The sequence below is a fragment of the Centroberyx gerrardi genome, chromosome 1, assembly GCF_048128805.1.
Source record: "Centroberyx gerrardi isolate f3 chromosome 1, fCenGer3.hap1.cur.20231027, whole genome shotgun sequence".
NCBI lineage: Eukaryota > Metazoa > Chordata > Actinopteri > Beryciformes > Berycidae > Centroberyx > Centroberyx gerrardi.
The window spans coordinates 12531250-12548878 of record NC_135997.1 but is presented as its reverse complement, the minus strand read 5'-3'; the positions used below and the strand labels follow the sequence as shown (position 1 = coordinate 12548878).

The 17629-nt window shown below is 43.1% G+C and overlaps 2 protein-coding genes across 2 annotated transcripts in view; one reads left to right on the top strand and one right to left on the bottom strand.

Annotated features, from left to right (window-relative positions):
- The window catches only part of spg7 (SPG7 matrix AAA peptidase subunit, paraplegin), a 240869-nt gene that overhangs the window by 10271 nt on the left and 212969 nt on the right, over positions 1 to 17629 (top strand). The gene's annotated exons all lie outside the window — the stretch shown is intronic.
- Positions 69 to 16064, bottom strand: cdh15 (cadherin 15, type 1, M-cadherin (myotubule)). The gene is made up of 14 exons (XM_071919535.2): positions 16011 to 16064; positions 9250 to 9417; positions 8480 to 8635; positions 7765 to 7909; positions 7020 to 7201; positions 5580 to 5708; positions 5198 to 5383; positions 3906 to 4150; positions 3649 to 3785; positions 2787 to 3017; positions 2414 to 2653; positions 1758 to 1906; positions 945 to 1136; positions 69 to 269 (listed from the first exon to the last, which is right to left on the bottom strand). Exons 1-14 carry the CDS (start codon positions 16062 to 16064, stop codon positions 69 to 71), a joined length of 2415 nt encoding a protein of 804 aa, XP_071775636.1.

Below are 17629 nucleotides of genomic sequence, written 5' to 3'. Positions count from 1 at the left end.
AGGCATAGTCTGTGTCCCTAGCTGTGGGTGATTCACGCAGGTCATCTTGCTGTTGGTTGTTGCCCATCTTAGCGCGGGTCATACATGTTGGCCAGTTTCTTGAAGCGTGGTCCCCAGTCGTTGAGGTAGTCATAGTCCTGGTCTCCATCAGAGCTGCCTGAGGCGATGGAGCTGAGGCTGCCTGCCAGTGAGCCCTCTCCCTCATAGTCATAGATCAGAGCTGTGTCGTACGGAGGCACGTTAGGATCCTGGTCTGCAGCCTCCAGGCCCTGAGGGAAGAAAGAAAAGCGATGCATCAGACGATGAGCTGAAAAGGAACACCCTGGGAAGCCTGCTTTTACTGTGAGGAAACACACTCCTGCACTGCAAAAACTCTGAAGTCATTTAATTGTGCGTTGAGTCTTAAAATCCTGAACATTTGAAAAAAAAGCTGGCAATGGGGTGACATCATTTCACTTGTTTTCAATGCAAATCAACTCTTTGAAGAATTTTATTGAATCAAGTAGAGCTAGACAGTATTCAATAATATGATGATATTCATTCATATTGTATATTAGTTTGACATCACACATTACCATGCAGTCAAATGCAATGAACATCAGTTTCAGTATTTAACATCTAGTTTGCATACGTAAGCTGTATTGTGATAAATAAATCGATACAGAAAAAAACCGTGATTATCATGATATTGATATCGCCCAGGCCTAGAATCAAGTAACATTATCTTGATTCTAGGGGAGTGGTCTTCATATTTCAAGACATTGTTACTTGATTCTAGAAAATTCTCAAAACAAGTGAAAATACATTGCAAACAAGTGAAATTATCTCACCCCACTGACAGATTGTCCACTTGTTATAAGAATAAAAAAGACTTCAGGACTTATTGAATGAGTTGTTAAGATAAACATTTTTTGCAGTGTGGGGCCACGGTGAAAGCCTCTCACGTCATTGATGTAGTCCTCGATGTCAGTGGGGTCTGCAGGGGGCCTGCGGGGGTAGGTGGGGGAGGGCAGGTTATGTGGGGCGTCCTTCCTGAGGGGCTGCTTGCCTCGGGGGACACTGGACACCGGGCAGAAGGAGCCCGGGGTCGGAGGGGCATCGTGGGGGTTCCACAGCAGGTCAATGTTGAAGGCATTCTGCAAAGAGAGAGGCACAGGCTCCAGCTTGACTCTGGATCATCTTTAATGACACAATATGCAGCAAAACAGAGGAAAAAGTAGCTAAAAGCACCTTAAAAACTCTCACATCCACCCACACGCTTACACAGACACCCCACATGCACACATACGCACATACATGCACACATACACACATACACACAAATATACCATGATAACAGTACTGAATATATCAGAATCTACGGTGTCGGCGGCCCACACAGGTACAATTAAAGGAAAACATGTTTACTGTGTGTGCACAGAGCATCCCTTTTAGCACCCTTCACCTTGTTCCTGTGGGTCAGCCAAATGGCCAATTTGGCCTGGCAAACAAACAGAAAATTCAATAATACACTTACTTTTAGTCATAGTCTTGCCTTTTTAACCTACAGAATACACAGGCCCCAAGAGTGAAGCTCCCCATCCTCTCACACAGAGCATTCAGCAAGTACAAAACACATGTAACCTCATGACATTGTAGAGGCTTTGGTGGGTCTCAGACATGACTAAATGTGATTCATTCATATTGGAATAACCTTTGTGTGTGTGTGTGTGTGTGTGTTTGCACACATGTGCGTACACGTGTGTATATAGTCTTACCTCATCCTCCTCGCCTCCTCCCTGCTCATCATAGTTGAGGACATTGTCCCGTATGTCATCCTCTGATTCCCCTACAAGCAGACCTGTTCCTTTCTTGATATGGTGGCGTCTGCTGCAGGTAGTCACCGCCACAGCGAGGAGCAGCAGCACTGCAGCCCAAACATACAGAGAAGGAAAACATGAAATTAGACACATACACACTTGTGTGTGTGCATGGGTGTGTCATTATCTTGTTAATGAAAATATAATCTGGACTAAACTTTTGTTATTTGAGTTTGACTTCTGTAATAGATTAATTTGTATTGCTCACACCATATGTATTGGCTATCCATTAATGCAAACCCAGTTGCCTTTTGAGATAGTGGTCAAGGCTGAACTGAACTTAAGATGGTACTTTCAGATGTGTTTATGTGATTGTTTGTATACTGCAGTCTAAAAATACCCATCTTCACAAGTCATTTAATTTCACTTGTTTCCACTGCAGTATCACCTGTGCCATTGGTGCCAATATCTTGAAATAAGGTGGATCACTCCAGTAGGATCAAGATAATGTTGCATTATTTAAGAATACTCTTGAAGCAACTTGATTTTCATTGGAAACAAGTGAAATGATCTCAAGACTTAATGACATGTTTAAGTGTCAACATGAAACTTACACAGTAGGAGTGCAATGCTGGCCATGATGATTATCAGAGCGATGAAGCTGATTCCCACACTGGAGCCCAAGATGGCTGCCGCCTCGGACTTACAGTCTCCAAAGGAGTCACAGGGACACACGGTAACATTGACCTGGGCGTAAGCGCTGAGGGCCGGGCTGCCAGAGTCTGATACCAACACCGTCACTACGTATTCTCCTGCCTCCAGCTCCACGAGGGACTGAAGCACGGCATGAGTCTCTGAAGAAGAGAGAGGGAGGGAATGAGAACGGTGTGAGGTGAGGAGAAGTAGAGGAGAAGAGTTAGGTGATGCTCCATCCATGCAAATTCCTTTCCACTTGCTCCAGTCTTTCCCCCGACGCTCTTTCCTTACTGTTGACTTGTCTAATGGTCCAGTTGATGGATATATCACCGGGCAGGTCAAAGGTGAAGGGCTCAGCGTGCGGAGGCAGGTCTTCATCCACAGCGGTCAGAACCAGACCAGAACTCATCCGGTCTGAGTCCCTACACACTGTGCCACTCAGGGGGAAGAGCTGAGGGGGGAAGTCATTGGTCTCCCTCAGTGTGATGGCCAGACTGGCAGTGGCTGACACACCACCAGCATCTACACATGTACATAGAAATACCGCATAAGATTACAACAGCCTGTTCAGTGTTAATGTCAACCAAAAATATTGATCATCCCACAAAGCTCATCTATCACTCTGTTACTCTTTCTTACATTATAAAGAAGTCCATCTTAACAAGTCGTTTCATCTTTTATTGAGGCTTAAAAATTCAATTTTTCTTCAAAACAAGTGAAAAAAGCTGCCAGTGGGGTAAGATAATTTCACTTGTTTCCAATACAGATCAACTTGTTTCAAGAACTTCTTTGAATCAAGTCATATCTTGATATTAATGTAGTTATCGGCCAAATTTCAAGCCATTGCCACTGGATTCTAGAAAATTCTCAGAACAAGTCAAACTGCACTGGAAACAAGTGAAAGTAGTCAGTTGTAAGGGGGTTTTAGCTACTTTTTTTCTGTTTTTTTTTTTTGTAAATTGTCTCTTTAAAGAACATCAAAAGATAACTTGTAGCCTGTGCCTCTCTTTAAATTCTTAAAAAAGGTTGTTTTGCACTGGGAACAAGTGAAAGCATTTCTCTTCATTGGCAGATTTTTCACTTTTTCAGTACTAGATCAAATAACTTGTTAAAATGGACATTTTTTGCAGTGTGTGTGCCTGGGTAAACTGACCTGTAACCTTGACAAGAGCATTGTAGATATTGTTTTTAACGTGAGGGGATTGTATGTTAAAGGTTCTCTTGGCGCTGATGTCTCCTGTCTCTCTGTTGATGTCCAACCACCTCTCAGGATCTCTGCTGATCTCATACCTGCCACACAGAGAGCAGAGGAGCGTTTTCATGCACACATACACTATTTTATTAGTTTATTTTTATTTTTATTTATTTATTTTTTTTTCAGAAACAGATACTCGATATGCTGCGTCATACCTCAGTTCAGAATAATCAGGGTCATAGGCAATGTTGCTTTTCAGTACTGTTCCAGGAACCACTGACTCTGGGACCACGATCCGTATGGGGTTTTCTCTGAAGTGCGGAGCCTCGTTCTCGTTCACAACGGTCACCACCACTGTAGCGCTGCTCACTGTGTTGTAAGGAGCCTTTTTGCTCAGAGCATTGAGATTTTCCACTGTCAGAATCAGATTGTACTCAGGCTGTCCCTCATAATCCAGGGGCTGCAAGACAAGCAAGACACGCTGTCAGCAGATGAAGGACATCCAGACTTTAAAGGTCTCCACTGTTGTTGGACACTGAACAATTAATGATAAACTTTATCTCAAATAAATGCCATTTCAAACTGTATCTACAAAACTACATGAAATGTATGGAAAGCCAAATGAGCTTCATTGTCTGAATAACCTGTAGTTCAACAGTCAACCACTAGATGATGCTGTTGAATTGTGTTTGAGTGCCTCAATGTGACTTTTGGGTTTAAAGGGGAAAAAATCACAAATGTTATTCCTGAGCCCCAGGACGGTTCAGTCAATACATAGGAAAACGCCCCACTCTTTCCTGAAGCTAGCAGATGAAGAAATTAGCCTTGAATTTGTGATGTCACTGGGATGTAAAATCTGGCACTAAATGGGGCACTCACTTTGTTGACCCATAACATTTTTGAGTTCTTGCACCCAAACGAGGTTTAAATTCTGGTTCATACCTGTTAGCAATACTAGAAAATGAACTTCATTTTGGTGTGACATCTCAACTTAACATCTTATGGCTTCACAAAGTCAGCGCCCCACTCATTGTCTATGGAGCAGCCACTGATTTTACATCCCGTGACATCACAAATTCAAGGGTTGTCTCTCTGATTTCTAGCTTTAGGAAAGAGTGGTGCTCACAAACATTGATTGAACTGTCCTGGGACACAGATATGTGAATTTGTAAAATGGGTGGCATTCCCCTTTAACCCTAGTTCTGTCTCAATTTTCCTCCTTTCTGAAGTGTACACTTCAGAACATCCCAAATTGAATTCATGTGGTTGTAAAAGAAAAAAATAAGAATAAAGCTAGTGCAAGGACCTGTGCTGATGCCGGTCATTTGCTTCTATATCCATGGAAGATTGTAAATGTGACTGGTGCAAATGTGGACACTTGGCATACGTCCAAGCATTTGATCACACACCTAATATAACTGGATGACACAAATGTCATTGTTGTCATTCTAACATCCAGCCAGAATGTGAGACGCATTCCCAACTAGCTGGGATCACCCGACTGTACCTTCACCACTGTCAGGACGCCCTGGTTGGTGGCAGGGTCTGTGCTGATAGTGAAGCTGCCCTGGGCGTCACCCTTGGTAATGGAGTATTTGGCCTCCCAGTTTCCTGTTCCTCGGTCATCTCTGTCCGTTACGTTCACCCGGCCGATCTCGTAGTCCTTCCTGTTCTCCACTGCTGTCATACTGTACTACATTCACCACACACACAAAACACAGATCAAAGGATTGAACCACATTAAGACGAACATTGAACATCACTATATTGAATATGTCCTAAGCGGTTTGAATATATCTTCAAAATATCCAGTGAAGTTATTGTTCAGTTTGTCAGAATATATAGTAAATACTACACAGCAAAAGGTGTACTGGCGGCCTGAGACTCACCATGTTAGGGTTGAACTGTGGGGCGTGGTTGTTGATATCAGACACATCTATGATGGCCACACCCTCACTTGTCAGCCCCATGCCTGACATATCAGCGACCTGTAGTTTCAATCTGAAACTTTTCACCACCTAGGACAGAATACAGCACATTTTACTGAGATTAACCACACTATGCTGACTGAGAAAAATGTCTATCTTGAACTTGACAAGTCATTTCTTCTATTGAATCTTAAAATCCAATTTTTCTCAAGGGTGCTACATGTGGTATTTTAACATCAATAAATCATTGCCGCAGTAATTCTGGGACATTTATGATGATTTGCAGCCTCTAGCACAGTGGTTCTCAACGTGGGGTCCGGGGACCCCCAGGGGTCCTTGAGGGGGTTCCAAGGGGTCCCCATCAAATTGATGAATTGTTCAGCATTATTTCATTTACAAGCAGTTAACACAATTAGAGACTGTAGAAGAATGACTATTTTGATCATAGTTTCACTGTCTCTCTCTCTGCCTACAGTACAGATAGTCATAGAATTCTGGAGAAAATCATATCTAACAATAAAGATATTGTCAGATTTTAGTCTGAGAGACAAAATCTCATCAAATGGGGGTCTGTGGCTCTAATGTGGACTAAATTAGGGTCCTTGATATGAAAAAGGTTGAGAATCACTGCTCTGGGAGACTCTACACTACATTTTACATTGTGCGCCACCAGGTCGGATTTTGTGGATAATCGGCTGTATTGGTTTACAGTATAAAGGGATATTGCTTTACGGCACAGAACAGGAGGAGGAGAGCCACAGTTCTCCAGAGCAAACATGTTTCAGTAAAGTGAAAGAGAAGACTCAAGAGGCAATGAATCCTCTTTGCAACAGGAAGCAACAGTGTTTATGGGAAATGTGGTCTTAATTTTGAGAAGCACTAGCACTAGCAATACCACTGGTGTGAGATAGAGACTACTAATCGTCTTGACCATGGTCCCATTTATTTACGGTGATTATACCAAACAACCACAATTCATTTGACAATAATATATTGATATTGATTGAATGCTACATGTAACATGTAACAAGTAAAATCTGCCAGTGGGTGAAATTCCAACTTCCAATAAAAATCAACTTGTTTCAAGAACTTTCTTGAATCTTGATACTAGTGGAGTGATCTGCTTTATTTAAAGACATTGTCATAAGTCAAACTGCACCGGAAACACGGGACAGTGACATTATCCCATCCCACTGGCAGTTTTTTACTTGTTTTAAGAACAATAACATTTTAGGACTCAAGAGTAGATTGAATGACTTGTTTTTGCAAGGTATCTTTCATAGTTGACTCCTTGCAAATATAGCAAGTTGCCCATAATTCATATAATGTGCTGCAGGAGAAGTTGAGGATCTCAGTTTGAGCTCTACATGCAGTTTGTGGAGTGTCAGTAGTGCCGCCTACCTCTCGGTCTAGGCCTACATCTCTTGTGTAGATGGCCCCTGTCTCGTTGTTAATACCAAACATAGTCTTGGTCACAGCATTTGCAGGTATACTCTCCTGGCCGATGATAGAGTAGCTCAGAATAGCGTTGTCTGTCGTTGGGTCATCGATATCAGTGGCTGACACTGACATCACTGATGTGCCTGTCAGAAAGAATGCAAAGGTTCAGTCAGCTGGGAAGTTCTTCATTGAGAATCAATGATATGTAAGATTTGTGCTGATGCTGCAAGGCTTTACTGCAAAAACATCCAACTTAACAAGTTGTTTTTGTGTTAAAATGTTATTTTTCTTAAAACAAGTTAAAAAAAAAAAACAGTGGGGTGAAATAATCGCACTTGTTGACACTAGTTTCAAGAATTGTTGAATCAAGTGTCATTTAGTTCCACTTTGTTTCAAGAAAATGAATTTCTACAAAAATTCTGAAATCACATTGGAAACAAGTTGAATTACTCACTGACTACAATTGCAGGATATTTAACTTGTTTTAAGAAAAATAGGATTTTAAGCCAAGATATAGAACAAAATGACTTGTTAAATGGACATTTTTTGCAGTGTCCTATGCTATGTGCCATGTACTTTTTTCTAGAAACTAAAAAAAAGAAATGTTCCACTTTACAGGTTGTTATTCTTCTGGATATACAGTATATGTGTGTTAACAGAATGTGTGAGTACAGAAACAGGAACAGTATGTGATATGAGGATGTACCTGGGATTGAGAACTCAGAGACAGTGCCAGTGAACTGGTTCTGGATGAAGAAGGGTCTGTTGTCATTCTGATCCAGCACCACTATCTCTATGGTGGTAGGGTTCTCTAGTCTCTCCCCACTGGGGGACAAGGCAAAGGCTTTCAGCTACACACACACACACACACACACACACACACACACGCACAGATTAGTATAATATACATTATGACAACAAGCAACTGTTTCTTAATGAAAAAAATGTATTTATGGGATTCTTGTTTTTCTTGCTATCCATCTCTGTGCATAATATGAAGCAAATATCCAGCAGGTCACTGGCAGTTCCGGCAAATACTCTGAATCTGTTCCCACAACGTATGTTGGAAATGCAGACAGAAACGTGCAGGATGTTTGGTTCAACATCATGGGTTACATCACACGTCATCTGGCCCGAAACACTCTGAAGTCTCTCCCAGGTTGCCCATAAAGACCCATGCTGCCTGACCTTTGGCTGTTACTAGTGACTGAGACACTGATATATGGTGTGAGACAAAAACACCAAACGGTGGATTGAAAGATGTTGTGCAAGGCTTCACAGAGCACATTGTGTGTGTTTTTAGAAGTACCTCTGTTTGATTGCACTGAATTATTTCATGGCCTGTAAAAAACATTTCAAGTGTCTGGGTGATTTAGGACGCTACACACTCACGTCCATAATGCCCTGTGATGCTCTCTTACCGTGAAGCTGCTGTGTTTCTCTCTGTCCAGCGGCTGCTTGCTCCTGATTACTCCCGATTTATCGTCAATCTCAAACAGGTTCTTGGGTTCCTGGTCCACCCCTGGTCCCTCTAACTTATAGATCACCTCGCCTGTGAATATTTTGTCCGATTTGATCTGGACAGAGAGAAGAGTTAAGGTTGGTGATCAGAACCTCATGGGAAGGATGGGGGGGGGGGTTACACGTTTCGTAACGCCAGATGTGAGTATGTTGACAGTTAGGGACCTTGAGAACAGAGATGTTAGGCTTAGAGAGGCCTTTGACCTAAGACAGGAAGGTAATACTAGCAAATTGCCTATAATTTATGCACTTCGTATGCATTCATCTGTTTTTGACATATTTGCATGTTCACATCAGTATGCTAGTGTGGCTATGGCTCAATACTTCTCCTTGTATGGTAAGATTTATGCACCGGTGGGTGACTTGTAACAGTCTTAACCTAACATTTACATTTCACATATGTCTTTTTAAACACTCTTATCTGCTGTCTTTACTTATCTGTGATCAAGACTCCCAACTAACACACGGTTAGGAAAGGAGATTTCAATCTCATAAACATCCTGTCATGATCTTGACGAAGTGGTTCTTGAAAGAAACACTCTAATGTTTTTATGGCTGAATTTATGAAAACTTTCATTTGTTTCATTTGTCAGTTTGTTCTCAGAATCACTTACGCACTGATTTACAAGTTCTGGTGTGAATAGCTGCAATGGCAAATAGGCCATTTTACCTGGACCAGGTCTTCAGGAACCTGCTTGCTGTTCTCCAGCACCCTGATTGGAGGGATGATCCAGTCCCTCTTCACCCTGACCAATCCCCCGCTTTGTTTTCTCCATGGGTAAAGGAGCTGAAGCTGTAGTTCTTCCTCCTCGTGTTGGGTTTCTGACGAGCTCCACGCCTGAAGGAAACAACAACTCCAGCATGAATCAAAAGAAACCCACTGGAATATAGATTTCATTCAGCAAATCAGACATGGAGCCAAGATTCTATAATTCGATTTCCAAATGTAAGAACACCAGCAACACAGGAAACATAGGAAGCACCCCTCCTTAACAGCTATACATGCCTAGTAAAGCAGATCACAAGGGGCTGTATACTTAAATTTCAGTAATGCTTCCTCACAGTAGACATAAATTATGTTCCAAACTTTGCAGCTGTTTAAATCCATGTCAACAGCCTCCCTCAGCGCTACAGCATTCCCGCGGGCCTGAAGGAATGGCTGTATCCTATCTGTAGCGCTAACCCTCTGTCTCTAATGTGGAGTCCATGGGATCGGCCGGGGCAGAGGGGATGAAGGGCCATGGCTTCAGGTTTCACTCACTAATACGTACCTTTGTCCGCTTCCTTTGATCTGGGTGCAAATTCATTTTAGGACCAGGAAACACAAACACTCATGTTCATTTCACATGCATTCATTCGCCACATTGCTGCCTTGACAGCATTCACACAAATACACCCACACCCACACACACATGCACACATGTGAGAAACACACTCACACAACAGCTGTCGACTATGGATTTAGATCCTGTGCTTTCCCACCCTCATACCGACTCATACTCACAAATTCCCCTTTATGCTCAGCTCTGCACCTGACTGGGAGTTGGGGGTCACCTTACGGATCTGCTCCGGTGTCAGAATTCCTCACACACACACATATACACTCTCTCTCACACACAAGCCGTCATACATGCATGCACATCCACCCACCCACACACACACACACACGCACACATGCACATTCCTTCAAGATGCTTCCTCTGACCCTTCTCAGTGGGAATGCAGTGGATTCAGCATTTTTTCCAACCTGTTTAACCAACTCAAAATGACAAAATGGACATCCATGACACCAAGGACGAATGTGCATTTATCTGTTTGCTAAAAACTGATATTCATCTATTAAAAATGACACATTTCTCACTTCAGCATTACTCAATTTTCATGGTGAAACAGTTTTATCACCCAGAGAACAATATGGATCGCCTTTAATTTAAGATAAATTGTAAATAAACAAGTCACGGATCGGCGGATTACATCCTTATCTCGTGAATGGCCTGGGACCGCTACCCTGTCTCTAGGGCGGGTGATTTGATATACTGATACTTTGGCATGCTGCTGGACAGTGAGGAGGGGAATGCCAACCATGGCTGGCATTTACAGGCCGAGTCAGGGGGCAGGCTAATCTTAGACTGCTCTATATTCTCGACCCCTACCTATTTAACTGGTGTAGCTGTCATCTACACACTCACAGAGATGTTTACACTCACATTCCAGGAGTGTTTGTCATCCACGCGTGTTCATTCTGATAGCCATCTATTTCCATACATATGACTCCTCTATATCTGAGCTCTAAAACCTCCAGCAGCATAGTGCTCATTCTTATTTAACCTCAAAATCAATAGCAACTGCATCACAGTTGTATTTCCAGACATAGCACTTCCTGAGTTGCCCTGCCCATCAAATCACCACCTCAGCTGATCCAGTTATACATAAACTACAGTGTGGTCATGCTGAAGACAACAACAACAAAGTCTCTGACACCTCAAGCCGCTCCAGAGGCTTGGACATTTAGAGATGGCTGGAAAAGCTCACAACAACCTGATAACAAGCTCAGCTTCTCGTTTTACACACTTCCTTCTCACCCCCCTTCATCATTGTCTTGTCTTGCCCCTGTAATCTGAACTTTAGATGACACTAGTCTGTGGGCGACGGGTCCAGCGAGTCTCTGCCACTGTTATAATGTCTTTACCAGACCAGGATGGGGCAACACCTAGGTGTCATGTTACCAATTAGACCGATGGCTACCATGTCTGACAGGCAGGCCGATGACACCACACACAGATTAACTGTTTTAGAAGCTTTTCCCAGATACTTTTACAGCTTGACCTTTCACCTTGGGCCCTAGCAGTAGGGTGGACAGCTTGTTCGGGGGCTTGTGCCCCCACAGAAAGCCACTCAAGCACTTTGTTGCTGAGGAGTGTTTATTGAGTCGAAAGTTTGATTTTCCCTCCCTGAAGTTAGCTTGATTTAGGTGTTGATAGGTCATTACAGAGACCAATTTAGTGACAGTGTATTTATGGACCACAATCTGGTCCATTTGAAATACTGTAAAGTCAAGCTAGAGATGTGGATTTTGTGAGCTTGAATGAGCTCATTACTGGAATGTGGCCAGTGATTTTGGATCTGCCCTCATTTTAGGAAATGCTTGGTAATTATGAGCGCTAAATTCCAAATTACGTCATTAATTTTCCATTTCAAGTTTGTGATAATGTGTTCATAATTGTATCTTTCAAAGAGAGGCCAGACGTGCAACTGTCCTGAGTTTCCATTGGGAAAACTACATTAGGTGGTGATAATACGCTGCTGTGATGCGCCTACTGGCCAGACAGAAACATGACCCTGTACTAGAGAATGTCACAGTTGTACCAACAAAGAGCTCATCCTCTCAATGCCTCCAAAGATACCCTTCATATGGCTGTTAGTACCAGGAGTACCTGACAACCTTGTTGCAGTTTGAAACTAGTCAGAAAGAGACAGATGTGTTCCGTGGAAAGACAATTATATCAGCTAAAAATGTAGTTAGTGCATCCATGAATGGTAGGGGCACACACACACACACACACATACACACACACACACACACACACGCACACACACACACACAATCATTACCATCATCATCATCGTCAGTGGAAAACTCAAAATTCACCTTGCAATTCTGCCACTGGTGCTAATAAATCAGGGTATAATTTCACCATGAAATGTACAAGCTGTATGATTTACATCTTGGACATGCATTCACAATAATCTGATGTAGGTTTATGGAGCTTTGGGAATTATCCATAGCATACCAATGACTAGCCTTAGTGGCTGTCTATCTTACCTGCCATGCCTATCAACCAGCCTCCTTTTAACAGAGTAATGCATTCAAATAAGGCAATGGAAATAACTGTCAGGCTGTTCAAACCGCTAAGGTGAAAAAGCCAGGATGTTTGACTGAGATTGATATTTGGTTCCTTAAACTAATGGCATGGTAGTTCTGTTTGAAAGTGAATTATTGCTTTACAAGTTTCAGAGAAAGACCTCTGAGGTACTAAGTGCACCACTTCATACACATGAAGAGCAGCAGTTAGAAAGATCTGCAATTATGACAATTTGGGATGGCACAAATCAAACCAGGAGGTCAGGATCACCATGAACTTCCACATGGTCCATTTTACAGAAATGTTGTTTGCTATCGCTTTAAAAACACATTCATTAGTCTAAGTATAATCCCCTGAGATAGTCCAATGTAGTTCACAGTTTAGTGAGGCATGAATCTCTGTTCCTCACTGTGCTAAATGTCCAGAGGCATGTATGTCTCCTCTACTCTGCCCCAGCTAACCAGAGTTATGTGTATGTAAGTGAAACAGTCGGTCAGATAACTCCAGGAAAGGCGATGCAGCAGGGGAGGTGCGGCCTGCAGCGTGCCTGACAGTCCCTCTGGCCACAGGGGCTGGAGGTCGCACAGGTGTCCCTCGGCTCACGGTGCCTCCGGTCCCTCCTGTTACCGGTCCCCCAGGCCCAGACCAGACAATCGACCAGTCAGTCCCTCAGTAAGAGTCTGCTGTTCGCCCCACACCCCATGCTCTCTGCTAAGTCATGACTGCCCGGCCTGGGCTTGGACACCCTATTTTTGGGCCACTAGAAGTGTGTTTCCCCCCTCGGAGCAGATGTCTGGGCTTCAAGAATGCTGAGCAAGGTTATCATAGTTAACTGAGACTAAAATTAGGACTATATAGGGGGGCATTTAGTTACTGAAATTAAATAAAAAACTAAAACAATCTAGTGTCTGACACAAGTACTGAAATAAGATAAAAATCATCAATAATTATTTTCAGTTATAGTAGATCTCAGTTTCTTTTTCAGTAGAGTATAGGAAAGAACCTTCTAGATAATAAAAAGGCACACATTTACTATCAATACACTGATAGATACTATGAACATATTGGGGTAATTCTCCAACAATGCACTTCTACTTTTCCAGTACATTTTAACAATTAAACTTCATCAGACACAGGCTTCATAACTAAAATTTAAACTAAAATAATTCATATATATATATATATATATATATATATACGTATATACATATTTACATCTCTACATGGGTTAATTCATTGGGGATACAAAATGGCGCAAGTGAAACGAAGCCATTATAACACCGCTGCTGGGCAAATGCTAGAGATGAGTGCTAAAGCAACAACTGTCACCAACTGGTGCACCATGCCTCAGTTTGTAAAAATGACGTTGCAAAAATAGCACATGCAAATTTGGTGGAAATTGACTTCACTGTTCAGTTGCGACTAGTCTTTTTATGATCCGGAAGTTCTCTCTTCTTTCTCTCTCTCTCTCTCTCTCTCTCTCTCTCTGAAACCCTAGTTGGTATAAAACAGCCAGCAGGTACCCACACACAGCAGGACCTGTGATTCAGACTGTCCAAATCCTCTGACTGATTGTTTCCGATGAGTGAGATCTCAGCACCAGCTGGCTGCTGCTACGGACTCTCGATTTGTCCCTGATTTCATGGTCCAGGAGCGGCCCACTCCTCTTTCCGCAAGAGGGATTACAGAGCGGGACAAATGGCATCATGTATGCATCTGGGAACAGCTGTGGCTGCTGCCCACTCCTCACCACAGCCTACGCTCAGCCGGCATGAAAACTGGCCAGTTCAAAACAATACTGCTGAAAATAAAAAGAAAGCACTCAAGCACAAATGAAAGCTATCAGATAACACTGATCAAAGTCCTTGGATTGGATTGACAGCGACTGATTTCATGAATTTCATTGTTGATTTATTCATTAATATTAGTGATATATTTTCACAAATTAATTGTTGATTATTGTATTAGTCAAGATTACATGACAGTAAACAAACTGAGCAGCCACTTTCTATATTGCTGATATTATTGTTATTTTGTCATCACCCAACTCTGAGTTATAACACCTCTGGCATTTGAATGTGGAATTTAAACCGACATCGGCTTCACCACAGAGAGCTTAAGTAGTTCTCCAATATCTGTACTGAGCCTGAGGACTGGGATCCTGCATCAATGGATCACGCACCTTAAAGGTCAGGCTTTATGGTTTCTAGGTCTGGACTTTTAAATCATGTAAATGGAACTATTAGTTATTCAAGTTGAGGTCCTCCGGCTTTTGACAGAAATATCTGTTATGTGTAATGTCACTAGGGTTTGATGACTCATTAGTGAGGCAAGCCATAAGTCGTTATAAGGCACCTTTCCCTCTAACTGTATGTCAGAGTCATGACTTAGGCCTCACTGTGACGAACTGGTTTTTCCCATGGCTGTGTCAATGATCTATCTCTCCCATGTTCAAAAGAGACCTCATGTATGTAAGTGATTCTCAAAACAATCAATTTGCCATGGAAAATGAAACTGAAACATAAAAGCAGCATGAATTCACCATAAAAAGACATTTCAACCACATTTTCACAAACCTTTAACTGTTTGTGAGGTCAGAGAGACTCCATTGATTGAAATCATATCAGATGTGATTCATTCCCGCAGCTACATAGCATCTGCAACATTTACAATGAATTATTGAGCAAGTCAACGCAAGGCGTCCCCCAAGAATCACTGGAGGCCAATTCTCTCGCCCTCCCAACCTGGGCTCCATTACTACTCCAAACAGAGAGAAAGACTGATGGAGGTTGGAAGTGCTGTTGGTAACATGTCAGTTTACATTGTCATCCATTCTACATCTCATAATGGCGTCTGATGACAGGGGCTACTAATGATGCCCCGAGCCCTCTAAACACATCTGCAGTCTTGTGCTCTTCAAAACACTATTCATCATATTCTTTCCAACTGGGCTGAAATGTTTAGCTCAGCAACATCCCCTGATTCCAGAGCCAGTTTAGTGCCTCTATTGATGAAAATCGGTTCATGTTTAGTTCAACTGATCACTCAGGTGTAAACATAAAGTGTATATTTGAAGAGTGGGGCAGCTAAAGGCCATTCCCTCACCAAGATCCCACTCTGAAAGGGCAGGAAGCAAACCTTTATTTGAAGTGCTTTATATTACGTATACAGTTGAAAGATAAACTGCATCAACAGCCAATGTTAACCTTGTCCACAAACTTATCAACAAACACTGCTATCGACTTTCTAGCAAACTGTGCTATGGGAACCTGTACTGTGAAGTGCTTCTAGAAAGTATTTTGAGTCCCCTCTAATCCCTTCAGCCAGTGAGGCCTAGTAGAAGTTCAAACTGTGCCATACAAGACAGTTCATATTGCACATAACAGAGCCACTGTAAATACAACAAACACTGCAAAATTCAATATTTAAGTAATATACTGTATGTCCTGGTCCAAATGGGTCCAGAACCTGTTGGATTGGCCCCATAGAGTGTGGACATAAAAATCAAGCAACATCATTTGTTCTGTTGAGTCAACAAGCGCTATGACAACACAGCGATTTTTCTTACCTGGCAAAGCAGAGTAGCCAGCACACACAACAGCGCCAACATCCGTACCGCCATCCTCAGCACCCGCACTCAGAAACTCAGGTTCAATGCGTACAGACCTCTGATGACCGAGAGATCTGAGGCACAGCACGCAAAACCTCCTCCACTAAGCTCTGGGCTCCTGAGTGACTATTGGGCAACGGGGCCAAAACTCTCAAACCCTGGACCCTGTCTCTCTCTCTCTCCTCTGTTAGCCTTGCTCTTTCAGTCTCTCTCTCTCCCTCTCTCTCTCGCTCTCTCCCAGTGTCTGTCTCTCACAGCTCCTCCCTATCCATAGCTGGGGTATGTCTCACAGACTTGGGGGTAGGGGTTAGAATTTCAGCAGCGGCCCTCCCATGTACCCCAGCACATGTGCTGTCACTCACAGTCCAATGAGACGGAGAGAGGGAGAGAGGGTGGGGGGATAATGGAGTTGAAGAGCGAAGCGGGGCAGCTGGTGTTGCTGCAGAAAGAGCCACTGTCTTCACCAGTAGTGGCAGTACCAGTATTCACTGTTGAGTCACACACAACTCTACAAGTCTGTTTTCCTACCTAGACCACCTCATGGAGTTGCTGCTCTTGGATGTTGGGGCTATAAAACTCCCAGACCCTCCGCAGAGGAATTGCACTATTAAGCACCTGGTTGTTATAGTTAAAACTAGAAGGCACATCAAAAGACATCATTCTTATCACTTGAGTTAAATTGATTTCTTGACCCTGCAAATATACACTTAGGATTTGGAATCAAGTCTCTATCTCCATTAGTTTCATAGTTATGGCAAAAAAAAATGCTAATTATCTAATGGTGGAAATCCCAGATCCGGATTACCACCAAAATCTGATCAATTGTTTCTTGGCGCAAAGCCCATCTGTTGACCAAATATCAAGGAAATCCAGTTATACATTTTTGAGATATCCTGCTGACAGACAGACAGACAGACAGACAGACAGACAGGCGGACAGACAGACAGACAGAGGGACAGACAGACAGACAGAGGGACAGACAGACAGACAGACAGACAGACAGACAGACAGACAGACAGACAGGCGGACAGATAGAGGGACAGACAGACAGACAGACAGACAGGCGGACAGATAGAGGGACAGACAGACAGACAGAGGGACAGACAGACAGACAGAGGGACAGACAGACAGACAGACAGACAGACAGACAGACAGACAGGCGGACAGATAGAGGGACAGACAGACAGACAGACAGACAGGCGGACAGATAGAGGGACAGACAGACAGGCAGACAGACAGACAGACAGAGGGACAGACAGACAGACAGAGGGACAGACAGACAGACAGAGGGACAGACAGACAGACAGACAGAGGGACAGACAGACAGACAGACAGACAGACAGACAGACAGACAGACAGACAGACAGACAGAGGGACAGAGAGACAGACAGACAGACAGACAGACAGACAGACAGACAGACAGACAGACAGACAGACAGAGGGACAGACAGACAGACAGACAGACAGACAGACAGACAGACAGACAGACAGACAGACAGACAGACAGAGGGACAGACAGACAGACAGACAGACAGACAGAGGGACAGACAGAGGGACAGACAGACAGACAGACAGAC